General features: G+C 39.6%; 3 protein-coding genes across 3 annotated transcripts in view; 1 reads left to right on the forward strand and 2 right to left on the reverse strand.

The window, feature by feature from the left end:
* The first annotated feature begins 1,302 nt into the window (after nt 1–1,302).
* On the forward strand, nt 1,303–5,895 carry klf4 (Kruppel like factor 4). Its single transcript, XM_062434299.1, has 5 exons — nt 1,303–1,600; nt 1,725–1,836; nt 2,552–3,434; nt 4,106–4,276; nt 4,761–5,895. The coding sequence occupies exons 1-5, from the start codon at nt 1,596–1,598 to the stop codon at nt 4,934–4,936; spliced, it is 1,347 nt and encodes a 448-aa protein (XP_062290283.1). The 5' UTR covers nt 1,303–1,595; the 3' UTR covers nt 4,937–5,895.
* A 1,652-nt stretch (nt 5,896–7,547) lies between these two features.
* On the reverse strand, nt 7,548–17,846 carry rad23b (RAD23 homolog B, nucleotide excision repair protein). The gene is made up of 10 exons (XM_062434300.1): nt 17,665–17,846; nt 15,875–15,956; nt 11,334–11,413; nt 10,737–10,918; nt 10,571–10,626; nt 9,644–9,771; nt 9,187–9,322; nt 8,926–9,053; nt 8,316–8,558; nt 7,548–8,101 (listed from the first exon to the last, which is right to left on the reverse strand). Exons 1-10 carry the CDS (start codon nt 17,728–17,730, stop codon nt 7,988–7,990), a joined length of 1,215 nt encoding a protein of 404 aa, XP_062290284.1. The 5' UTR covers nt 17,731–17,846; the 3' UTR covers nt 7,548–7,987.
* A 3,464-nt stretch (nt 17,847–21,310) lies between these two features.
* Nucleotides 21,311–26,829, reverse strand: part of znf462 (zinc finger protein 462) — a 50,186-nt gene continuing 44,667 nt past the window's right edge. The window contains exon 13 of the mRNA XM_062434857.1: nt 21,311–25,357. Coding sequence (XP_062290841.1) covers nt 25,138–25,357 — 220 coding nt within the window. The 3' untranslated portion in view covers nt 21,311–25,137. The remainder of the gene's footprint in view (nt 25,358–26,829) is intronic.

A 26,829-nucleotide genomic window follows, 5' to 3' on the forward strand; every position in this document is an offset into this window, starting at 1 on the left:
CTTTGTTTGCCAACCAAAGCAATGCTCATTCATGCAATTTAGACCTCTGAATTGAGAAACCAACAGACACTTAGCCTACAGCAAATGTGTCCTGTTGAGGTGACGGCATGTTTGTTGACATGCCTAACGGACAAGATCCTGATGCAGCAGGATCAGCGGATTGTTTGCTCTTGCACTGAAGTCTTGAGTCAATGTGTCTAATTATGTTGGATAGAGAGGCTTGTGTTAGCTCGCTAGCTCTGAGCAAACACTGCCTGAACCCAATTCAAACTCAGCACTGAAGAGCAATTTAATGTTCCCAGGTAAGTTTTCTCATACTGAATTGTCATTTGTTGAAACTATTCTTTGTTTTGTTTTTTTTGGTAGTGGAAAAGAAAGTTATTTACGAGGGAGACATTTAAGTAAAGACTTAATTAGGGTTCCTTGCCGTAACATTGTAATACGGTGTATTTTTATTCAGATAACACCTACTAGTGTCATTAGTGTTATTATTATAAATCACATTAGTTTGACATTCGTGTGAAGACATTGTTTAAGACTATCTTTGGCTATGAATATGTCAACTATGCATATGTGTATGCATGCATATTTATAATATAGACTACTTGTCCTACCTGAAAAATTATGCTCATTGTAAACTGGTAAAGTAAAACCAAGCAAAACAAATCTTAAATGTTCCTCTGGACATGCATATACAGTATGCATTGTGTGTTGTCTGCTGCTATTGCAATCCATATGGAAGCACTATTAACTACAGGCTACTTACCTGCTACAGTCCTATAGTCATTTTTGGCTCCAATTTATACAACTGGAGCATTGACAGGTGGCATAAAGTATATGTAACCTGGCGCCTCTCAGTGTGAGTTGATTTTTTTTTTTAGAGGTGGCTTATCATGAATGCTACTGTAAGCTTTTGGTCATTTAGCTAGGTGATGTCCAAGCCTGCAGGTGTCCCCTCCTCCTGAGTCCTGACACAGTGAAATCAAAGTCACTGTCATTCCCGTGTGAGCCCATCTGTAGGAGTCTGAAAAGATGCGCCCACATTTCACAGGAGTAACAGCAGTAAAGGATAGGTGGTTGCTATGAATACAAACAAACCTCTCTCTCTCTTTCTGTCTCTCTCTCTCTCTTTCTTCCCCTGCTCGTCCCAGCCTCCTCCTTCTCCTCCTCCCCCCCACGTGCTCCCTCCCTCGCGCTAATGTTTTTCCGCGGCTTGTTGCCGAGCAACGAAGGCGTGTCCTACTCCCTTGATTTAAGGGATACCTCTCACGCGGTTTTTCTCAGTCCAGGCTGCCGGTCCCTGCATGGCAACAGGCGTGAGGGATTCCCCGCGTACGTCGCCTCCCTGTCTGTATCCCGTTCAAAACTGCTTCAGCGTTAAAAAGCAAACAACCAAAACAACAACAAAATAACAACAACAACAAACAAAATATCTATTTGCTTCTTCCCGGCGGGCGGCAGCATGTCCTGGAGCACAGTGTGAGGTTCGACGCGGAGCAGAAACTTTAAACCAGGGGATATTTAACCAAAAAAAAAAACCCAGTGCAGTCACAGCGGAGAGCAGCTGAGAGGACGACACATACAGATTCTCATTGATGAGGTGCGGACCCTGAGAAACTTTTACCAGCTGACATGTTATACTGGTGAAACATTGTGGACTATATCCAGTCGCCTCTCCGGGATCTCTCCAACAAGGATTTACCATATTTTCTGTTTAATTGCAGGCAGCCTCCAAATGACGTCGAGATGGCTTTAGGTGGTACTCTTCTTCCATCTATATCCACGTTTGCCAGCGGTCCCACTGTCAAGAGCAAATCCATAGGAAGTGCCAATTTAGTAAGTAGCCTGTGTGGTCATTTCTTTATTTTCATACACAATGCCAAATAACTATCATATAAATATCTGTGAAGGGTAAACAAAAAAATCTAGCCCGTGCAGTTTATTGACAGTGTTTTCCAATGTGTCGCTCCCATGTTATTATGGGAACAGTCAGGGCTTGACACTGGGCTCTACTGGGGCGTGCACCAGTTTACATAGGCTGGCTACTCCAGGAGGGTTTTCTGTGAATGGGGCACACATGGGCCACTACACAACTCCAAATAAAAACACTAAGTTAATGTCCAATCTGATTCATTCGCTTAAATTAATATTAGACTGTTCAATAGGCTGCACAAAGTCTGAGAATCATGGCCCACTCTTTCTTCTTCAAAGAAATATCACTTGCCTATGCCTCAGGCTCTAGTTCGATTTCTTTGTGAGTGAGGAAAATTTGTATTCTAGGAAGTGCTCCGTGCCAAGGACACTTTCTAGACTAGAGTTAGCTCAGTAGCACGGCTGTCATAATAATCTCTTCCCATTATAGAGCCAGGTTCCTCTCTCCTTTATGTCTTAACTTGTACTGTAATTGACGTCTTAAAACAGATTATTGAAAACAAGCTCTAATTTAAAGTCGGACAGGGTAAAGTCAAGTGTGATTTACTCGTTTGTTTTTTTCCAAACAGTAACCTGACAAACAAGTGCAGTCATAAATGCCTCTGTAACTTTCCTCTAGAGATGGAAGGAGGAGTTGTCCCATCTTAAGAGACCCTGTGTGCCAACTGGAAGTAGCTGCTCCGACGCAGACCATCCCACTGCCACCAGCACTATAAGCCCCAGCATGTCCAAGAAAGACACCGAACTAGACCTCGACTTGGACTACGACTTCATTCTGTCTAACTCCATCATGCAGCAGCAACAGCAGCAACAACAGCAACAACAGCAGCAACAGCAGGAGGAGGCCATGGCATGCAGCTCTGCCCAGGGTCTGTCTCCTTCGCCTGGCTCTTTCTCCTCATCTTACCCTCTTCCCTCCCCTCCGGGCACGGCCAGTGAGCTGCTCTATACAATCCCCGACATCAGCGACGTCTCGCCCTCTGGAGGTTTTGTGGCAGAGCTCATGAGACCCGAGCTGGACCCAGCGTACCTCCATCCCACCAGCCTCCACGGCAAGTTCGTGGTCAAGACAACAATGGATATGGGAGAATACAGCCAAGGCGTGAGCGTAAGCAAGGCCTGTGTTACCGCTGTGTCAGACCCATCTCTTTCACGTGCCTCACCGTCCTTTACATGCCACAGGATAAAGCAGGAGAACCCCGGGAACTGCAGCATCTCGCAGCCAATAGACCTACACCTGGTTGGGGTAAACTCCCAGGGTCGAGGGGGTCAGCAGCGCCCGGGCCACTTGGAGCTACATAGCTTCTCTGTTGGTGGGAGGTCCATGACAGGCAGCAGGTTGTCCTCATCCTCTTCCCTCTCCCCAGACCATCCTCTGAGCCGGGACCAACAGGGGCTGGGCCATCCTCACTCTCAGATTCCTCTACCTCCTCAAGGATACCACCACAGCTCCCCGCAGGGCTACACCTCCTACCCTCAGCCATCTTCCATGCAGTACCAAGGTTAGAGCCCATTTCTTTTTCTCATAATTATATAATTGAGTTATACTCATAAATTATAATCTCTTGTGGCCGCTGACTGCAGTAACTCAACGTGGAAGATCTGTAATTTAAACTCTGTCCATTAGTTAAAGCAAATGTGTATATATACATTTAGAACAGACTAACAAAGAACAGATTAGTCAACAGGAGTGTAAAATCAAAGTCCATAGAGTCTATTTAAATACATCTTATTCAACCTTGAGGGCTTTAATTATACCCCAAAAGCCAGTGGTTCAAAAAGGATTAAAACCTGCAGTCCATGGCCTTGAACAAACCTCTGTTGTCATCACAGAGTTAAGTCGTGGCCAGATGTTGAACAAAACATAGAGATATTTTGTGTATTAGTGTTTTGTTGATTGCTCAAAAATCGGCCTTTTCATACTTTAATACTAATAAGTCTTTAGCAACAGGCTGTGTTTCATCCAGACTATTTATATCATTTTAAAAGAATACAGCTGTTTTTGTTGTATCTTTAAATTGATGACAGAAAAACCAACTTCTGTATCGCCTATAGATCTCTTTACCAGATCTCCCAGAATATATGACCTCATTAAGCTGTGGGATCTCTGATTTATACACACACAGAAAACCTTTCTCAATACACATGATCTTTGATTCTTTGGACCCCACAGAGTCCCTCATGATCTCCAGTGGGGACTGCTTGCCGGAGGAACCAAAACCTAAACGTGGGAGGCGCTCCTGGCCGAGGAAGAGAGTCGCCACGCACACGTGTGACTATGTCGGCTGTGGGAAAACGTACACAAAGAGCTCCCACCTCAAAGCACATCACCGCACGCACACAGGTATGTATCTGTGTGTTATGATGTCTTTAAAGTATTTTTGTTATTACTTGATTTAAATATCTGTAGTACACTAAATCATGTCACATGCAGATAGCTTTTTATGTTCTCATTAAGAGGCATGTTACTGATTTTTATTTTCACTATTAACTTTAACACAGTTGTTTTAACACTTCTGTACTGTTTTTATTGTTCAGAGCTTATTAATATCTGAACGAGTCTGTTGCACATTATGTAGCAACACAGATAATTATGGAGACATGAATGGGGTGTAGATGGGGTAGGGGAGTTGTTTGGCAGGTGCAGTGAAACAGGTTGATACTGATCTCTGCTCAAACACAAACCCCAGGGTGATTAGCCTGGCCTTTATACACAAGCTGCCGGACAGGAAGGACCTCTTTTTTTCTGGAGGTGGGGAAGGTTGGGCCATTTTAACCTCAGGGCCAACGTTTAACTGCTCCGTGTGTGTATTGTGTTTCCATCAAAGGGGAGAAGCCTTACCACTGCGACTGGGAGGGCTGCGGTTGGAAGTTTGCACGTTCGGACGAGCTCACACGCCACTACAGGAAACACACAGGCCACCGGCCTTTCCAGTGTCAGAAATGTGACCGGGCCTTCTCAAGGTCAGACCACCTTGCTCTACATATGAAAAGACACCTATGAGACCTGGTTGAAGGAACTGAGTGGATGGCGGTGGAATGAAGGCTCTACAAAAAAATATATATTTTTAGCAAAACCCTGAACAAACTTGTGACCTACACTTTTAAAAACCATAATTTGCCTTCAAGCCGTTGTCAAGCAACAAGACAAGCTGTGGTGTTCACGGCAAAAAGAGCATTACTCCCTCAAGAGCCTAGAATTTCTCTCAAGACTGATCCCGTCTTCACACATGGCGCAGGTGACTCGATGACACCTCTCAGTCAGGGTTGTAAACTTTTATGAACGGGACAAAACTGGAATTTGTCTTATTTATCCGACAAAACTTGGAGGACCAGGTGCCAATTTTTAACTGGAAATGTATTTTTGTCAGGGAAACCAGGAGCAACAGACAAACATCTCCAGAGGCCTTCTACCAGCAACATGCCATTATAGGCTCTGTTAACTACACACTGTTCAAAATACTGTATTAATAAATACATATATATATTTATATATACATTTCACCTGCAATGCCATTAATTTCAGGTACAATGTTAATTTATAGAGTGGTGCTCAGTGACTATAAAGAAGGTTTTTGTTTTTTTTCAAGAAAAGGTACCAAAGATTAAGGAAAATATACAAAAGGGTGAAAACTATGAAAAAGTGCCATATGGTTGTTTGTGTGTTTCTTGGAAACCTCTCTCTCACAATCTGAATGAAATCAGGTGAACACTTCACTTTTGAATGGTGATGGCAATCTTCAATGCACTGCAGTTGCAAAGTGCAATAATTTATATGAGACATTCATATTTTTGTATTGAATGAGTAACTCTGAACAAAGATTTTTTGTTTATAGCCAAAAATATGTAATATAATCTTGAATTTTGTACATTTGTACATAAAAAAACATTTTGTTATTGTTTTGTATTTCACATTATAATAAAATGTATTTGAAATAATAAAACAATGATGACCTTTATACACTTCTAGTATATCTACATTATTATAAATACATTATTATTTAACTTCATTGGAAACAAAACATGATGACACCGTAACGTAAGCATTATTCACATAAAAAATTACAGGCTTTAAAAGCAGTCTCCATGAACATCATTAGTCACAGTAATTGGAGATTTCCATGGCAGTGTAATGGAGAAGCACATTTAAATGGCAGCAATAGCTCTGTCCTCCCTCTGCTCCCCTGATAATACCTAGATTGCCTCAAGCAAACGAACACAATGTTGCTGTTAAAAAGATTTTTAAAAAATACACTCCTACAATGTCGTGTTTCCATGAGGTTTCTCTTTCCACCTGTCAGCGGGAAGAATGGAAGGACAGCCGAGTTGCTGGCTGACATTCAAGAGTGACACCAAATCTGACTGCCACTTTCTACTGGAGCTCTCAGGTGCACAATATGAATGAAACCCATTAAAGATGCTACAGTGTGAAAGCATCCTGATGTGCTTCTGCCATATAATTATTCTGTACATATATGTGTCTATCTAAATGCATTTTTTTTTGTTATTTCATTTTTCATATTCTGTTTTCACAGTAAGATGCACTGTGTTTAAGTTCACTGAATTTTCTTTTTCATGATTTTGGTTCAAGTTGTTCCAAAACTTAGAAGACATGATTACAGTTTAATTAACATATAGTGCCTAAAAAAAATAATAATACAGCACTCCTGTTTGGTAAGTAATCAAACCTTTAAAAACTGATTAGTGTGTGATCACCAAATGTCCTCTAAATTAATTACAAAAATGATGTTTTTATGTCAATATAATCATACTTTCTGTATAGCAACATCATAACACCTTTCAAATCATATTCCAAAATTCACAAGAGCTGAAACAAGATGAGTAACATTATATTAACAGTAACGTTCAACGACATAATAAGCCCATGTTTTAATGGAAACCAACACGTGTATCCATAAAAGACCAATCATGTGAAGTCTGACTATTTATATATTTCATTTGTTTTAAGTTGAACTGTCTTCAAATGTTGTAAAATGGTTTTAGATATTGACACTTTTGTAGCATTCAGGTTCAACACCTTGCAACTGGCATGCCGGTGTGGACAGTGATGACTTTTGAATGCATTTTGTGGTCTCTGTTGCCCCCTGTAGGTTAATGTGGGTTTAAGCACACTCTAGGCTCTAGTTTATTTCTAAACTGAGCAGTGTGGAGACTGCTTTTGTTGGAATATATAGAGCTGTAATAAGCGAGGAATTTATTTAAAGATTTAGGAATTTTGCAACTTACTAACAAGCCCAGTGGAATAAAAGCGGAGAGTGACTAAGTGAAACTGATAAAAAACACACACGGAAATGTAAAAAAATCATAAAGGTAAAGTGCTTGTGGTTAAGTCTCAGTTTACATTGATATTTGTGTACAGCCACACCAAGCACACAAAGCAGAATAAGCATGGCTTTCATTTTTCTTCAGAACTTTATTATTTTTTTCAACTACACCCTACGACATGTATGTTAACTGTATACATGTAAAAATGCTCTGACATATCCAGTTCAGACTTAAATTGTGTTTTCACACAGCTCCTGCCTACAATCTTGTTGATTCACATGCAGATGAGGGATGTTAAATAGAAGAAGAACCAGTGCCATTCATGCTGCTTGTTTGTAATGCACAACTTTAATTTTCTTTTAATGTCCAACTTGTCAACTTAAAGAAGAAAACAATGAGTGCATGTATGCTGACATTCCAAGCCATGTTGATTTTCCTTAAGACTGAAAACAAAACAATCACATTGAACTGAACTAAAGTAATTGTAAAAAATAAAAAAAATAAAATAAAAATCAATAGCACACAGGTGGATTCTGATGCAAAGTTAACGTACTTTAATTGTTCCTCCATTACAAACTGATCAAAAAACAACAGCCTGTCTGTGTAAATCAGCTGATAATGATCCAGTGTTATTAAGAGAGGTGAACGTGGAAGTGGTGGATAAAACCTTGTGAAATGTAAAAGGCGTGTTGTACACATATATCCAATACCTGCAATCAAAAAGTAGAGGAAGAAACATGAAAAAAAAGTCAAAATAAGAATGGCTCTTCTAATCATCATCAAAATTCTGTTGTAAAAGGAAGTTTGCAGCCAAGTTCTCGTTCTTCTCACAAGCAAAGTAGGCTTGTATAACAAGTCCCTCTGGAAATCCTAAGGCTTTTAGCTGGATCGGGAGAGAGAAGAGTTGCAAATTAGCCGAACAATACTTTAATAAGCAAATCACAATGTGTGATTCATGTTTATCAGTCTCTGTTATATAAAAAGGATAAAAATGAAAGTTAATTTTTAACGACATAATCAGAATAATGACTGTGCATTATATTCCTGCAATTTCTGTAAACAAACTGATGGAAAATGTAAAGTATGTTCCTGCTCACCCTCTCAATGGCCTCTTTCTCCTGTGGCGTGACCTGGATATAGCTCATGTGACCCCCACCGGCTGAATCACCTGCTATCCCTCCGGCTCCCCCGGCTCCTCCGGCTCCTCCGGCTCCTCCGGCTCCTCCGGCTCCTCCGGCTCCTCCTGCTCCTCCCGCCCCACCTCCTCCACCTACCGGAACGGCTTCTGGATTAGGCTCATTCAGCATCTGGATGAACTGCTCTTGGTGATTGCTGATCTCCTACAGATGTGAATGAAGAGTTTAGACATGACTGCAGAGGCATAGATACTGTTCATTGTTGTTTGGTATTTAAAAAACAAAACAGAAACAACAGCAGCATAATTTCCGGTTATATACTCAGTTTCTCAGTTGAGTAAAATCAAAAACACCTGTTACATGAAACATTTAAGGGACAATTTAGCAATAGTGTTTTTCATTAGACCCTCATTACTCAAGTGTAAAATTTGTGGCATGTCCCTTTAAGTGAACTGTGACTCAAATGACTGATTACACCAGAAACACATTCCATCAGAAATGTGTCAACACATCCACACCTACTGCAACACTCTTGCTATTTAACACCTATCAAGCTCTGTGAGAGCTTTACCTGCAACAGCTCAGGGTTTTCCCTGCCAATCTCCTGCAGCAGCGCAGGAAGCAGAGCAGCATTCTGCTGGATCAACTGTCGCATGACGTGGAACTGGGGCTGATTTCTTAGGAAACTCAGGGGGTTCCCTGAGAGGATGAAGTATGAGCCAAAATATGTGAGACGCCAGACACAAAAAGATGGACACAGAAGGATAATAACAGAGACAAACATTTGCTCATTGATGCTGATGTAAACATGCACACAGCACCATCCTCTTACCTCCACCAGCACTTGGCGAAGAGCCAGTGTTGGCAGGGACAGTTATAGCGCCTGCAGACACAGCTGGAGCTCCACTCACTGGAGGCACCACTGCATCAGGCCCTGTAGCATGGCCCTGATCTCTGCCCGGGATACCCTGTTGGAAAAGTCATGAAATACAACATTTTTAAAAATGAACAGAAATACTTTGCGAGCTGTACAAAGATAACTCTGTGTGACAGGTTTGTGGGTTAGATCACGTTATGTCCACATTTTAGGAATTCTGATTATTCAGGAAGCATCTTAAAAGTTTCTGAGAACTTGTCATGATGGTGGAAGGTTTGCATAACCGTGCCATGTCAGGTCAAAAATAAAGTAGGACAGTAAGCTAAAAATCCCTTCATATCAGCACATGGCAAAGACCATACAAATGACACATGTATCAAGCTCTACAAATCAAAAATGAATCTGTTCTTACTGTGAGCAGGTACTCCACAGCTCTGTCTGGGTTGTTGAAGCTTGCTCTCAGAGCTGCTACCACCTGCTCCCTCTCGTAGCCCATGAGCATCATCTCAGTCACCATGGCGTCATATGATGGGCCTGTCACTGCAGGAACACACAAGACACACCAGTGCACTTAAATAGTGGGACTAAATCATCTGTGAACTACTGTTCTGTGCTTGGCCACGTAAAGCCATTTCAGAAAATGAGGTGCTTAAACCCAATCACGTCTTTATAATTAATGACCCAATACTTGCAAATGACTTCAAGTTCAGTTTTAGTATTGAGCATAAAAGTGTGAATTAGTCATTTCATTAAAAAACCTAGGTTTAAAACTGTCAGGGCCACCAGAAAAGTAGATCTTACAATTCAGGAAAACAAAGTATCTTTAAACATAGTGTACACTGCCAAGACAATTTAATGATCAAAATAACAGCTTACAGTCACCAACATGCCACCCCCATGCTTTTTAACTCACAGAGCACAGTAGACAAAATGTAGTACTATGTCAGCATAATAAACAAAACACTGCATCTGTGGAGCATGATATTAATGCAAAACAAGAGGACAATTATAGGAGTTAAGCATAGATCAAGGTAAATTTCTCTACTGTGTCCAATAAAAACAAACAACCTGCCTGAATTACTGAAAAGTGACATTAATGGCTACAACAGTCAATATAATTAAGGTTTATAGCATTTGCTCTGAGCATAGTAATATTTGCAAAGTTACAAGCTTTTGGCAACTGTGAGAACTGTGTGTGTGTGTTTTTTTTGGCTGAACTGTTTTATTGTTGATTAAGATTTACTAATGTCAATAATTTCTGCAGCCTAGTCTAAAAACACTGATGCAGCATTTGAAACTCTTAAATATCAGAAAACGATGTATACAAATCCAGCCTTACCTAGAGTTGAAACTGCCTCTTCGACTAAGTTTGTGTTTGTCGAAGCTTCAGAGCTTCTGCAAGAGAAAACAGACCTTGGGTGAGGCGTGATCTGCACGTCACTTCTCAAAGCAAGACACGCTGGTATCAGATAGATAGTTAAAGACAAACATCTACCCATCTTTACCCGACAGGGGTGGAGGCTGGGTCAGCGATCGAAGACCGCCTCTCCTCTGGTTTGTCATCTGTAGAGACACGCTCTGTTGGGTTGTCCGAGCTGGAAGACGAGGCGGGAGGTGCAGCGGGAGCTGTAGTGCTGGGAGCTGATGTGGCAGGTGAAGGCTGAGCGGCAGCTGAGGCCGTTTTAGGCTGCAAATCAATTTTGAAAATTAAAGAGTTGAGACTGGTTTAAAACGATTCACTATTAAGTGCAGCTAAGACCAAGACTGTCTCTAAAGATAACCTCATCTTTGGTTGGAGCAAATTATCTGCAAAGTACAGGAATATAAAAGGAGTAAACCAGAGCCAGGCAATGACAACACTGACCCCACTCCAAGTCAGCAGCAATAACATTGAGCTACTTCTTCCTGTGAAGAAAGAGTCTGTTCAGCAGCCTGATATACAGATGTAAGTGAATCTCAGTGGAAAGCGGAGGTTACCAAATGTAATCATAGTTCAGTTTTATCTCATTCCCATAACATTCAAGAGCATGCTTTTTCTACTAATCAAAGAAATCGGTTCAATAAACAAATACTGCCACTTTGTAAGACTATTATTCTTGCACCTTTGTCACCATGACGACCACAAAGTTCTTCTCATCGATTTTGTACTCTTTGATGGCTGTGTCATCGTTGAGGATTTTACCTGGTGAAAAGAAAAACAGACAGATGAGTCACAGATTTACTGGCATTGCCCTGAACTCTGAAACAACATGCAGGGATTTAACAGTAGATGGTGGTACGTTGTATTTTGAATAGGCGGCTGTTGAGATGATCTGATGAATCTCCTGCTTCTGTCACCACATCTGGTTCTTTTTGTTATATCATCAGGACAGAAATGTTTCATCACAAGATAAAAGGTGATCACTCAGAACAATTTTGTATTGATTTGTGGTGACCCTTCCCTCTAAGGGGGCAAATAAGTGGACCCAAACCACACCAGCAAACTGCCTCCCCACAGCATAACAGATCTACCGCATCCCCTCACTGTAGGGGTCAGGCATTCATGTCTGTACTGTTCTCTTTGTGTACACCACACATACACTCAACCACTTGTCGAAAACATGCTGAAGGATGACTCATCTGACCATATCACTTTTTTCTACTTTTTCTGTCCTTGTGTGACAGTCATGCCGAACAATCAGAAGGCCAAGGACCAAGGCAGCTGTGTGTATACCCAGAACCAACAAATACGTGAAACCCAAGGAAAACGTTACATTTGTGGTGCGAAAAAATGGTCTCGGCTGAGCCAGAGGCAACGTTGGGCAATTAAGTCCCAAAGAAAAGCAGCAGTTCGGTGGTATGGGAGAGTTTGGGTTTGAAACAACAGCTATGCAACAAAGGAAGGTATTGTGCAAGGCCTGTCTTGGAGCAGATGCCACGTCATGAGGCAACACCACAAACCTATATCTGCATTTGAAAAAGCACCACAGGCAATGAGTACAATACAGCCAAAAAGTCTGGTGAAAGTAGTGATGCTCTAGTTCAGTTTAGTCACACAACTATTTCAGAGTTGTCTGTGACTGTTACTCTGTATGAAAAGAGCTCACGAAGGCACCGGGAAATAACGAACGTCATAATGGAGCACCTCACTTAAGACATGGTGTCTATTAACACCATTACCAAAGATGGGTTTCAAAAACGTCTACACATGCTGGACTGAAGATATGCAATTCCCTCCCATACTTACTTCAAGTTGACCTCCCAGAACTATACGCGGGAAGTAAGAAAAAAGTTGAGACAGCCGAAAAATGTGGACAATTACGCCACAACAAATGATCTGCGTTAAAGCAGGATGACCGAGCCACATTTTTTTGTTTCTTTTTGCTGTGAAAGCTGACGCAAGAGGACATCAGTAAACAGGACTTTGTTGAAAGTGGGTTAGCCATTTTTGGCACGGTTGAAAAAGGGAGACCACACTGAGTCAGGCACAGCAAGAGTTAAACCTGCTGGAGCCGTCGTTGATTTCAGAGACTCCAACAAGATGGGGCTCAAGGCAGAGAGTATTTGGGAGGATATAAGACCTTGTCTCAGGTTCTGTCTGAAGAAACTTCCTTTGGTCCCCACTTGGCAGGACAAGGATCCTCGAATCAATCAGCAATGCCCGGCATCCTCTCCACGAGTTCACAGATGCCCTCTCTGGTGAAGCGTATGTATGCATGTCCTACCTGAAGCCAGTCCTGCACCTCTTGAGAAACATCAACTCTGAAGATGACGAGGACACCGACCTTTCCGCGGCAATAAAGTCAAGAGCCCTCGGCTACACGGAGGATAAATACAGCAACACAGCCACACAGGAGCTTCTGGACATCACTTTGTTCCCTCATCCAAGACTCAAGATTAATTACATAAGCGCTGAGAACGTCCTAGTCATCAAAGCAAGAGCAAAGACTAAAATGGAAAAGTTGCCGTAGAAAGGTAACTTGTCTTGTTTTTATGTGCAGTTTAGTGAATACAAGATGCCACATTCAATATGAGTTATTGTTTTTTTTTATTACACTGACTGGCATTTTTTTAATGTTTACATAAAATGCCCAATTGCTCAAAATTACATCACATTGCAAAACTAACAGCTCTCATCTCTGTTTTTTTGCAGGATAAGGAGGCTCGTGTCAGCACTACAGATGTCGTGCTTCCAAGTGCAGCAGAGGCAGAGCCGTCTGCTGTGAAGAAAGAAACGCGGTCATTGGGTAGCTTGTTTAAGAGCGGCGCTAGATCTGAGCTGAACAGCTACCTTGATGAGTCCCACCACTGATGGAGAGGAAGATCTCCTGTCCTGGTGGAAGGCACGCAGTGTTAACTTTCCAAAGCTGAGCATGCTGGCTTGTGAATACCAGCAATGAGTTCGTCATCAGAGAGAGTTTGAGTGCTTGGGGCAATGTAGTCATGTGTCAGCGCTCATATCTGAAACCAGAAAACGTTGACATGCTGGTTTTCTTGAGAAAAAAAGTCTCTGAGGACAGCAATGAGTTTTGAGAAGAAGTAGACTTGTCAGGGGTGTATTCGAAAGCTTCTGTTGTGTTGAGTAATTTTAAGATTTTATTTGTTCTGCACTTTATCCTGAAGTGACTGCCTTTGTGAAAATACATTTAAAAAAAGTTAAAATGCAAATAAATGAAATCTTTTCCTCTTGCCATCTAGATACAAACTCAGAATCAACTGGGCCTGCTCAGCATTTTTCTACACACCACAGAGCATGAATGGATGTTATCTGCTTAACACAAAGCACCTGTGAGGAAGCATCTGCATTCTTTATGTTTTTCAGGTTTTTCCATTAATTTGTCACCTGGCTGTTTACACACAGTGCCTGTGAAATGTGTTCAGCCTCCCCTGGAGTTTGTCATGTTTTGTTGTTTAAAAACATAAAGTTTAGTGGTGTAACAAGGATCTTTAATACTGACAAAAAAATGGTATTTATTGCTTGTTTTTGCCTGGTTTCCCCAACCGTTATCTTAACGCACCTTTTGAAAGACAGATAACTGCAAAGCTTGTTTAAACAAATGGTGGTAGGGAGGTTATGAAACACTTGTGCTTACCCAAGCTTCAACCTTTGCAGTTATAATCTGGGTAATGTTTTCATCTGTCTGACAGGCAGAGAGGCTCTTTGTCAGGTCTCTTGTTACAGGCTCTGTCACGCAGGAGAAATATCTAATAATTACATTTTCCTGATCCTGTTTAAAGGCTGGATTACATCAGGTTATTTTTTTGTGAACACAAGAGAAATCCCCTTTTCAAAGTTCCGATAGGGCTGAAATGAACTATTATGTTCACTTTCAATAAATCTTCCCATCATTTTTCAATTAGCTGTGTAGTTGTTTGGTCTATATATAAAAAAACAATGAAAAAAGGGCACAACGTGCTGAATGTGGCATCTCCAAATGTCTGAGCAACAGTTTAAAACCCAAAGATAGTCAATTAACTACGATGAAAGATAAAGAAAAATCAGCCCAATTCTCAAATTTCAGAACCCCAAACCATCAAACATTTGGCATTTTTGCTTAAAATAAGACGTACAGGATGAATTGACTACCAAAATAGTTGCAGATACATTTTTTGTTAACTGACTTATCAATTTATCAACTGATCTTTGCGGCTCTAATGTCCAATAACGATACGTTATGAACAGAGCTGTCTCAAGGCAAACTAATGGGGGGGGGGGGGGGGGGGGGGGGTATGCAGGCAGAATGATGCGGTCTATTATTGAGCCAAATCCATTTCCAACATTTGTCAGTTTACTCAGAGTACGCCAGCTGTCAAAAATGCCACATTGTGCTCCTCTATAATGACGGATCTGCACAGCTGTGTGAGCGAGGGAAGTTTGGAGAGAACCAATGAGGAATAAACTGCAGCCAGCAGTTTCAGTTACGGAACAGCAGGAGATGTGAGTGAGTCCGCTGCTGGTAAGAAAAAAAAAGAAAAGAGGAAATTTTGCCTTGATTCCTGCAGTTTTGCTGGAGGCGAGCCACACCGTGTGCTCAATATTTTCTCATGCTGGGTTATAAAGCAAGCTGTCAACTTTTCTTCCACAACATAGCATATTTTCTTAATTTTCTGCTGGCAAACATTTAAAATTTGTACTAATTTTAATGTAGGCACACTTTAGGCTACATACACTGTGTATCAACTTGCTTTCAGACCAATTTAGGCTCCTTAAGATTGTCCAGAATATGACGTGCAGACATCATCCGACTAAAATGAAGGAAAACTATTGGATGCAGCCTATTTTATATATATCTACACCCACTCATCAAGGTAACAATTAGGCCTGGAAAGTGAGAATAAACGTACATGTCAACAATATAAAGATTGGATAAACAAGGTACTTCCTGACTTGAGTGAATGTTATGTAGTTTTAATAGACCTATCAGCATTATTAATGTACTGCAAACATCACTTACCAGTGCAATGTGTTGCAGCAGTTACATCAACATCCAATAAATAGATACAACACAAAACAGCTATTTTGTAGCAACTTCTAAATGTTTTATGTAATCTAAAACAGTAAGCCACTGAAAAACTGAGTGATGTAAAGATGAGCTCTTCTCAAGAAATGGGAGAAATTAAGTTGGGATAAAACAATAAACCTGTAAAAAGCCTGTAAACATACCAGCATATATCAGTTTCAGTCCAGCAACTGGAAAACCGTCCTTCCCCTTCTCCTGTTCAATCCTCTCCTTTAACGTCGTCACCTGCGGAAGAAGAATCGTGATAATTTTCATCTTTGTAGAATACTTGCGAATTAAATGAATGAAAGCTTTACAGCCACCATTTTGCCAAGTGTATAGCATGAATAAAGTCCAAAGTGCGCACCCTCATAAAATCCATGTTGTCACAGTGTCATGATGAAAACACATGACACTTCTGACTTCTTGAGACAGCTAAGCTAACTCCAACCGAATTCAAGTTACATACTGATGGAATCATGACGTCAAAATGGTCTAAATGGACCCGGTCTGGTTTGATCATTTATAAAGCATGAGGTATAAATTATCTCCCAATTCTGCGTAAGACCTTTTTAGCCAACTTCATTCCAAATTATTACCACAGGTTTTACACATATTTTAGGAAGTTATGGTCAATTTAGGGCTCATTTAAATGACATTATATCTCATTTTTGAGTTAAAAAAAAGCAAAGGGAAAAAAAAGAAGCAGAAATTATTAATTATTTTAACTAAATTTAAAATCAAGAGGAAATTATGTTGATGGATTATCACAGGCTGGTAAACTTAGTCAGGATACTGTTTTGAAACCATTTAATATTTTTAATGGCAGCACTTAATCACACCTGTGGTGTTACATAATTCAATTACAAAATAAATGTAACTGTAATCCGTTACAGTTACTAAGAAAAAAAATGTGTAATTAAATTACAGTTACTGATGAAAATGTTGATTATAAAAGCGGTTAGATCTGAAGTCAGACCTTTAGGATTTTGCTCAGGGGAAGGATCTTTCTCCCTCATTTCTTAACATTTAGCTGAATACATATATTGCTATTTTTAATTATTTGAAAACAGTATTTTTTTATATTTTGTAATTAAATCATATCGTGGGCTTAAATGGTGTCACAGCACCAATTAAGCCCAAGCAGACTTTTGGCTTGTTTCATAAAATATCTTTATTTTATATTCCAAAAACTACATGAACTAATGAATACATGTTCAAATGAGAGATACATTTTGCTTTATAAGAAATGATCTCCCTTATAAATCATGTCAGTAATCATGAAAAACATCTGCACTTCGGTGGGCAGTTAAAAACATGTATTATTATTTATTAGAAAAGTAATCTAATATAATGTAATGAGTTTCATTACTTTGATTAAGTGATTGAAATAGTTACATCACTTATTACATAGAACAGGGTAACTAGCAATCTGTAACCTATTACATTTGCAAAGTAACCTTCCTAACCCTGGTCCTCAGTAGAAATGACATTAATCTACATTAACTCAACACTATCACTAACATCCAACAACGATATCTAACTGCTACTGCCCTTTATGTGGCGCCAATATTGATTTTAATTTCACAGAAAATTCGTGTTAATTTCTCATAACACACTGATGCACAAACAATAAATGCTAAAGATTAAACTTGACTTATTATTCAGCCTTATCTGGAAGCTTAGGTGGGCTACGGCTAAATGCTGACACTAAACTACTTTCCTGACCGATATTTAATAAATTACGCTAATCTAGTCTGAAGTTCCGCGTCGAACATTAGCAAACCTAATCTTAAATCTAAATCTGACCTAAAACGTATCTTTTATGTTAAAGCACTCCTAACAATAGATGGTTAACTTTGAAAAATAACACCAAAAAAAAGACTTCGATCCAGGACATAACCGACTCCCACTTCACCACCCCTTCATGGGTTTTTTTTTTTTAAACTCTCACCGTCTCCTCTTCATCGATGTCGATTTTGAACGTCTGCTGCTGAAGGGTTTTAAGAGTAATCTGCATTTTGGCGACAGAGTTTTTATCCCCGGCCCTGTTTTAAACGCTGTAAGTCCAACTTGAAAGAGTCTTTGCTGTTTTCGTTGGCTCATTACAAACTGTCAGCCGCCATGACTTCACGCCTCTCTTCTTCTGTGTTACTGTAATGTAGGCTACAGCGCTTCTTCTTCTTTGGTTTTACTGGCGGACTACACACCAGCGCTAAAGGTACATGCCGCCACCTACTGTATCGGATTGTGTGAGGGGTCATGACTTTAAACAACAAAAACTAATAAACGAGAGAAAGGAGAAAAAAAAGAATAAGAATTAATAAGAAAATATATTCTGGAGATTAAACCTGTTTCGTTTAAATGTGTAATTAGGCTACAGCGCTCCTACTGGTTAGCCTTAAAATTGCAGTGGAAATTGTACCCCCCCCAGTTTTGTGATGGATTCGCTTAATTCGGTCCAACCAACCAACCAATCAATCAATCAATCAATCAATCAATCAATCAATCAATCAATCAATCAATCAATCAATCAATAAATCAAACTTGATTTGTATAGCACTTTTTATGAATAGGTGCTGTTAAAGATTGAAACTACTGGAAAATGTATAATTAGAATTGCTTTATATTTTCTGAGATCAAAGGCATTTGAAACATACACACAGCAGTATAATTTCTATTTAGTAGTTGTACATATTATAAATAAAGACAAACATCTGAAATGTTAAAGATACTTAAAGTGTGTGAGTATTATATCACATGAATGTAGCATACTGGACTTCTTGGCCATGTCATTAAAAGTCCCTCATGAAATGACACTTTAAAATGCAAATAATTGAACAGTTACAGTTACTTTCATCATATGATATAGTACAACATAAGTCAGTGTAACTTGTTATTACTGAGTGAGAAGAGAAAAAAAACTTTTAAAGGCCTCCATTTTCACCTTAAAACCTTCACATTTTACCATTAGATGCATAGGCTGAATGTTTACAGTGCCTCTGCAACATGTTCCTATCAAGACTTATGACATTGGAATAAATTTGCTGCTCTTACTGACTGTGAGATAGTGTTTCGTGCTGTTATCACCAGTTTCAACTATCCCGGCTCTTTCAAGCATGCATGAATTTCAATCATCATCCATCCAGCACTCAGTATTCAGAGGCTTTATTGACTTCTGTCTTGCATGCTGCCCAGCTCTGACTCTGAGAGGACTGTTAAGTGCGAGAGATAATATGACTGATCTCAATGGGGTCTCTTCCCCAGGCCACTTCTCCCTTATTCCCATATCACTCCCACTTACGTTGTATGACTGTATGAATTTGTCTATCTCCCATTCCTCTCAGCTGCCTCTCCCTGTCCTTCTGCCACTCTTCACCCTCCCTACTCTTCTTCTGTCGACTTTTCCTTCCATCTCTCCACTCAATCCCCTCCCTGTCTCTCTCTCTCCCTCTCTCTATCATCCAGCTATTACGACAGGAGCAGTGCCCTCGTCTGCCTTGGCCTGAGCACACACTCATCAGGCATTCCTTATGTTGCTCCACTCGGCGGTGTCCTCCTTTCCCCTCTCCACACAGTGACTGTGCCTCTTGCTCCAGTCTCCAGGGGTCGTCAGTCTGCCATCAGCCCCCTCTGAAGTCGCGAGCCACAGAGATTACTGTCTGATCCTTGGTGACTTAGAGATATTTTTAAGAGATGATGTTGTGTGAAATAAAGACTCGGCCCCTTCTAAAATAGACAAGGGAGGAAATGCAGAGGGTGTTTTGTAAAATCTTTTCATAGGATGACAACTACAGCCTTGTCCAAGTGCTGTTTTTTTAAGTGATACAGTGAGATCTTGACAAAATGAAAAGCCTGGTGGAAGCATAGCTGAGTGAACCTGCTGATCTCAATGACTTATTTAGGAGCTGCAGCATTTCGTGCATGTACATTACACAAGCACACACACAAAATGTACACAAGTGGCATTTTCAGGGTCTGTGGTTTTGGTCAGCAGAGCTCTTGAAGGATGTGGGGTGTAGTAGAGAGAGAGAGGGGTGAAGAGAGTGAAGGTCACTGAGATGCCTTTTCCTGTGGACAAGCTGCCTGGACTATTATTGGCTTTCCAAGGGCTCTGTGAACATGTTACAAAGGAAATCCTACGTGTCATTCAAAATGGGGAACATGTTGCACAAAATTAGCTAAATGTTAATAAGCTAATATGCTAATATTTCTCTGTCTTTTCAAATACCCAGAGCCACACTAACATGCCGTTTACCATGTTCACCATCTAAGTTTAGCATGTTAGCATTTGCTAAGTAGGCTGATGGTTATGTCATTAGATCTGCAGGTATTTGGTAAAAATAAACTAAATTAAGCACTGGACAAATTTGACCTGATGTATCAAGTGATGAAAAGTTGGGGGATTATTCAAGTTATTACAAGTCATCCTGCGGGGGACACAAATATCTGAATTAAACTGTCACGTCCAACAATCCCATTGTTTTTTTTAAACATTTCACTCAAAACCACGAATGCCAACCTCATGGTGGCACTAAAGGAAATGTCAGGGGATCACCGAAGTTATTAAGATACATCACCTGGGAACTAGAAGTGCCTGTATAAAAGTTTGAGCCATACCATAGATGTTGAGATATTTCAAAGAATAAGTGAAAACCTGCTGATGAAGCTATAGAGGAAAAGTCAGGGGAACACACTGGGCACTGTGGATATCTGTATCCTATTTGGCTACAGCAATTCATCCAATAATTGGTCCAGCCTAGCCTAACATGGCTAAACATATAGTATATTGCCCAAAGATCTGGTCAAGACTGGGATTCCCAAATTATCATTTTTGCACAAAGATTTTAGAAAAGAATGGGATTTTATTGAGAAAAAGGACTCCAATAGTGAAAGTCAGGTGTTTCTCTCCTGATCACTTCCTCACGGCCTTCTAACACGAGCATACTGTAGCTGAATGACTACCTACATATTTCATATTTGTTTTTCATTTATGACCAAGACAGAGCAGCAATGCCGACACTGTCCTCTGTGTTCTGCCATCCAGAAATAGATTTCTGCACAGGTTGTGTATTTGTATAAACACACTGCAGCAAATGATACTGAGGCCTCTTTTTATGTTATTCAAATTCTACATTGCCATCAAGTAATGACATTCGTCATTATTTTGTCAATTTGATAACGATTGTTTCTTAGAGTATGAAGATGATGTGATTACACTTCAGAAAAATAAACATGTCAGATTCTACACTTTGTCCTTGAAATATGAAACACTTTTTTCTCAATTTGCTATTCAGGAAGCTTGCTTATCAGGGAATTTTAATACTTTGACATCTGCGCTGATATGCATAATTCACTGATTTAGAGGGCAGCATAAGTTATGTCACACATGAAGAAGTGAGATTATGTGTGATATCAAGTGTATCAAGTCTGCAGAAAACATTAAAAAAGTGATTTTACAAGGTAAAAAGTACATCATGTTCCCACATTTCTATATTTGAATGATCACATGTAGCCCAGTTAACGAAATGTAATTAAATTTAATTGTACATATCAAAGAAGAAACTGTACAGAGAGGAATACCCAATTATTCGTTATCTGATAACTTTATTATCAAGTTAAAAAAAGACAATGAATTACAATATTTACAGAATATCCAGAGATAAATGGAATAAAATTGTAAACAATCATCCTAGGCAACATCACAACCCACCATCAGGTAATCAGATTTATATGGGAAGAAAGGCAAGAAGGAGAGATTCTAGTGTCAAACTATGGAGACAACAGTCTGAAAAGAGAAATGCATTGGAAACAAACTAAACATATATACAAGTATCCAGTGTGTTGTCAGCAGGGACTTAACTTTGGGTAAATTGGGAATATGACAGTCTAGAGACTGCACACAGTGAGGGATTCATAGTCAGTTTCTATTAAAATGATCACAGAACAACAAACAATTTTGGGTTGACAGCTTCATTACCCAGATTGTCCCAATCTATCATCCGGTTTTTACACTGGGCTTTCAAGCTGGGCGACAAGCTGCCTTACAAAGCTTATTTCTACAACAACAGTTTTACTTTCAAAAAGCTACAAGCTGGTTCTGTAAAACAGAAAAAGGGGGGCTTTGAGATTCAGCACCAACTCAACCTGTTTTTTAAGGTACAATGAGGATCGAACAGCATGGCAGGGCTGCTACATTCCCACCTAGTGTTGACTGGGTAGACAATCGGCAGGCCTACTTTGAGCAAGAGAGCCGCTGCCCTTACTGGTCATGGATAGAAGATACTGGAGTGTCAGATGTTAGACTGGACTTGAGTGAGCTAGATCTCAGAGGGATCTACAGGTTGACTGGAAACCCAGTTGGTGACAGAGCCCAGAAAAGGACCAAGCAGTTAAGGTAAATGCAACCAAAGCTACTATTTTTTTCATGTGCCTTTCTTGCAATGTTTTTGCTCTTCACCATCAATGCCCTGGCCATTAATTAGTAGGGAACTGCATCATTGGCTTTTACTTGTTTAAATATGGTACAACCACACTGCTCTTCCTATCTGTTCGTTCCCATTACAGTACAAAAAGGAGATATTTTTCATTGTAGCCAGACATTGTACAACAGCGTAATAATGTTGGATTGGGGACTCAAAAAGCCCCTAAGGGTTATCTATCATCTTTAGATTTCTTTTTTTCTATTTTTTTCTATTTTTTTTTATGAGAACACCTAAAGGAAAAAAAGGGTTAAAGTATCCTTTCTGAAACACCACAGTTCAAACACTTAACAAGTAGTTTTTGTTTTCTATACATGGCTGCAAACATGTAGTTTACCTGGGATCCACCCAGAGAACTCCAATTCTAAAATTCTATTGTCCAACACCAGATTTCTCATTTTCCATCTATGGTTCAACGCTCAGGAAAGACAATCACAGCAGCAGCAAACACAGCAGGCGTAGTAAATATTTTGGTACCAAGAACACAATAACAATTTATTGTGTTTCTCCACATATTTCATATTGTAGTTTTCAGCCGTTTCATTTCAAACTGTTTAACATTACTTGTTGGTCATATTGGAATTTCGACATAAATTTGACTTAATTGCTATTCATTTCTTATAAGGCTTATGGGCATTCAAGCAGCAACTTGCAATAAATACAATCTCTGCCTTTTTTCAACATCAACAATGACAACTTTTTCTAAAAAGAAGAACACAAATGCAGGCTATGACAGTTGTGTCGATACAGGATGAGAATTTAGAGGGGTTTAAGTTGGGGGATTTGACACCTTTCAAATTCCAATCTTCACATTACAGTTCCAGTGGCACATATATACTTTATATATGTGGGAAAAAATAGTTTCAAGGCTTTCTGCCCTGGTTACACTTGTCTTTTCAGTGTATCCAATCATGTTAAAACTGAACCACAGACTGTGAGCCTTTGGCATCAGCTATATGTTTCTGAGGCTAGATACGAGTTAAATGCTTGATGTCAGCCTGTCATCCAAATTTAGACAATGTGGGTAACCTGTATGGACTTATGGAAATCACCAGGGCTGACTGTGAAAGGCCGAGACACCTGTCAATCAAGCAAATATAGCTTCAGACACACCACCTTTAGCATGGAATTGCATTTATGGTGCTCAGAGCACTCATAGACTATTTCTTCAGTGAGAAGCAGCCCCAATGAAACCTGATCATCCACAGTAATGAGACCTTGCTTCTTGACTGAGATGTTGATGTTCTATTCATAAAATGTAATTATTTCAATGCTGTAATCATAACCAAATCTGCCATTCACTACCTTTATATAAAGGAAATCATAGATGGATACAGGATCTGGGTACATAAAATAAAACTATCTACATGTCCAGCCATGTAGATAGATAATTTTGTCAAACTTGACTTTCTATTTTGAGAGAAGTTGAGTGTTTTCCTAGTAACTTCAAAACAGCTGGAGTTCTCTAAAAGCCATATAGTGACCATTAGAGGAACTGCAATTTAAGGCACTTTGGCACTGGCTTCAACATTCAGCCTTGGTTATCAACACTTCAGTACACAGTACAGCCCGATTCTGTACATAATGTAATCCAGTGAGCCAGACCCAATCATTTTTATCCTGATTCCTGTCTGTGGTGTTTGGGGCTTCTCTGATTGATTTGAACCAGGTGGGACTCATTTGGAAAAAGGCAATGTCACATACTACTGCGCACCAATCAGGATTTAGCAGTATTTTAATCAAAATGTTTGACAGTTATGGGGCTTGTTGCAAGTTTATGAGCATTTAAAACTTTAATAAAAGTATTTTTTTTAAACTTTGATTGTTAATTTAGTCATGAATATTTCATTTTGTAGAGAACTAAGTCTTGAATCAGTTTTCAGGGGCTTTCACTGTCATGTGTGGATGCATATCCATTCACAGTTTTTGCACTGAAAAGACAAGTGTGACCTCTCTCTTTTGGTCATGATGCCACTATTGATTAAACCTGTAGTCGCGTTCCAGGCTCATCCTTAATATTCTCAGCTTAACGGATACCTTTATCATATGGTTGCAGTCATGACACATTAAACATACCGCTGTTGTTATATAAATCCGCTGAGTGCACAGGTTAATTGTGTATTGAGAACCTGGACTACAAACAACAAAATGTATTACATGGGGATGGTAGATTTCAACTAATTCTGTTATGATTCCATCAGTGAAATTACTGAACAATAAAATAGTACAGTCAAAATGCTAAGGGTGCCACAGGCTGAAGGCTTATACGCAGTATAATATTAAGGGACCTAAAATATAGCAATTTGCTACAAACATTGGGGTGAATTGTCAGTATTTCTATGAATGAAGAAATTATTTTACTAAAACTACTTAAGGTGCGACTCTTCCTCAAGGAATACTTCTAAACATTTACCACAAGGCTAAAATGGAAAAAGTCTCAAATTAAAAAAAACAAAACAAGTAAAGGTAGCTCTACAGGGGGCCATAATTGTAAATGCTTTCATATCTTATTCGTTTCTTTTAGGTATGTTTACAGTACCCCTGTTTTGGAGTAAAAGGGGGAGTGTAAAAGGTGCTTCAGATTTAGTTTTAGTTTAGGACAACATTCTTTATAAATAGCTTAGTTTTATCTAGGTGGGATCTTTCACTGTAGATTTGACCAGAATGTCAGCAATAAAGAGTTCTGTTCACTATTGGTTACCAATATATTAAGATCTGTCCTAGGGGACTGCCCATTTAAAGAGCTCAGCCGTTTTATGCAGCACAACCTAATACTTATATATGTAACACCTAAAATCTAATAATGCGCCAACTCATAAGAAGTCACTTTTTCAGTTTCAATATTTTTGTTTCCTTTAACGTCCTATTTTAATCATCCAACTCAGTGCTGATCCTACCCAGTTTCATCATATTCTAGCACAATATCCCGAGAGGCCACAATCTGTTTAACCAAACAGTTGATCCTTTTTGGTGTCAAGCATTTCTTTGTCTTCCATATACTGGTTTTGACTTCTCTGTGATGGATCTACAGGGTTCTCTTCCTCTTTTGAGTTGCTGGACAGGTCCAATCCCATGTCCATCAAGGCAGAGGTGCCAGTGGAAGATGGAGCTGAGGCCTCTGTTGCTGAGGTGGTGCTGGTGTCCATTCGACTGTTGTTAACCATCCTAAAACATGAAGGCAGAAGGCATACATGTGATGACACAAGCCTACTGATAGAGGGGGCATAATGAAAAATGTACAGATTTACAGTCATAAAAAATTAATTGTGTATTAAGAATAATAAGAATAATAATTTCTAAGTCTGAATGCACAACCTGAATCATTTGCCAAAAGAAGACCAACATCAAGGGATATAATGTTGGCACAGAGCAGAAAGACAGATAAAGAGGGCTATGGTTACAGAAGAAAGGAAAAAATACTTTTCACAGCTCACTGAAAAAAATCCACATATCCCCAAGTTACTATTTAAGGCCATGAATTCTCTTTCTTTTACAATACTCTCCTTATTCCCACAAAGACTCTGCTGGTGAGAGACATTATTGTGTTCTTTTGTTGAGAACGTTGTCAGCATTAGAGCTCTAACCTTGCAATCTCTGTGTATCTTACTATCTTCTTAGGTTTTTGTTTTTTTTTAAAAGATTTTTTCGGCACAGACGCCTTTATTTTATAAGTAGACAGACAGGAAACAGGAGAGAAAGGGGGTTGTGACATGCAGCAAAGGACCTCGGCTGCGTATGTTGCATGCGCTCTAACCACTCGACCACCTGCGCGCCCGGCTTCTTAGGTTTTTAGTCTTATATCTCAGTCTGATTTACTGAGGACGATTAATGGCATGAAATCTTCCTCTTCTGTTTAACATGTTTTACCACAACATTTGTAAACAGTTTGTCCTATTTTCACATCTGATATTTTTTCAGTAAGTCTTTATCATCAGGGGCTGTTCCTCCTATTTCAGCCCCTGTTCAAGAAAGTGGTCTATTCTCTATTTAAGATGCTTTACAATCATGGCAATCAGTTGATCGACTACAACATTGTGTGGATGCAACTTGGACTGCTGTACACTGCTGAGAATGTGTCGACCTAGCAATGCAAATATTACCTGTGGGGTTCTGCAGGGGCCTATTCGTGGTCTTTTACTGTTCTCAATCTACATATTAGCATGTTAACATGAGTCGCAACTCAAATATTATTTTTTGTTGTTATGCTGACAGATATATTTGTCTATGAATCCATCATTTTTCTTTCATTCAGTGATGCACAAATCCTTACACACACTTACGTATACGTGCATTCTAGATTACTGTAACTCATTATTTACTGGATTGCAACTGATTCAGCGCCTCATGTTTGTACAAAATATGGCCACTAGGGTTCTTATAAGAACTAGAAATATGAGCACATTTCCCCAATTCTTGCTTCCTTGAACTGGTGATGTTTAGAATTGATTTTTAAATTCTACTGCTTGTCTTTAAGGCAGTGATTGGCCTTGTCCTATCCCACATTGCCAACCATGTCAGTAAATACACTCCTGTTTGTAATCTGAGATGTGCTGACCAGCTGTTGTTGTTGGTCCCCAAGACAAGAATGGAAACAAATGGCAGTAGGTTCTTATTATTCTTTTAGATTTGCATTTGTT

The sequence above is a fragment of the Scomber scombrus genome, chromosome 15 (genome assembly GCF_963691925.1).
Source record: "Scomber scombrus chromosome 15, fScoSco1.1, whole genome shotgun sequence".
Lineage (NCBI taxonomy): Eukaryota > Metazoa > Chordata > Actinopteri > Scombriformes > Scombridae > Scomber > Scomber scombrus.

What these genes read in the sequence shown, in the direction of transcription:
- klf4 (XM_062434299.1), top strand. An exon ending in CCATAGGAAGTGCCAATTTA is followed by an intron (nt 1,837 to 2,551) that starts GTAAGTAGCCTG and finishes ACTTTCCTCTAG; the next exon opens with AGATGGAAGGAGGAGTTGTC. An exon ending in ACATCACCGCACGCACACAG is followed by an intron (nt 4,277 to 4,760) that starts GTATGTATCTGT and finishes TTTCCATCAAAG; the next exon opens with GGGAGAAGCCTTACCACTGC.
- rad23b (XM_062434300.1), bottom strand. Translation starts at nt 17,730, where the DNA reads ATGCAGATTACTCTTAAAACCCTTCAGCAGCAGACGTTCAAAATCGAC. An exon ending in ACTGAAACTGATATATGCTG is followed by an intron (nt 11,414 to 15,874) that starts GTATGTTTACAG and finishes TCTTTTCACCAG; the next exon opens with GTAAAATCCTCAACGATGAC. An exon ending in AGAAAGAGGCCATTGAGAGG is followed by an intron (nt 8,102 to 8,315) that starts GTGAGCAGGAAC and finishes CTCCCGATCCAG; the next exon opens with CTAAAAGCCTTAGGATTTCC.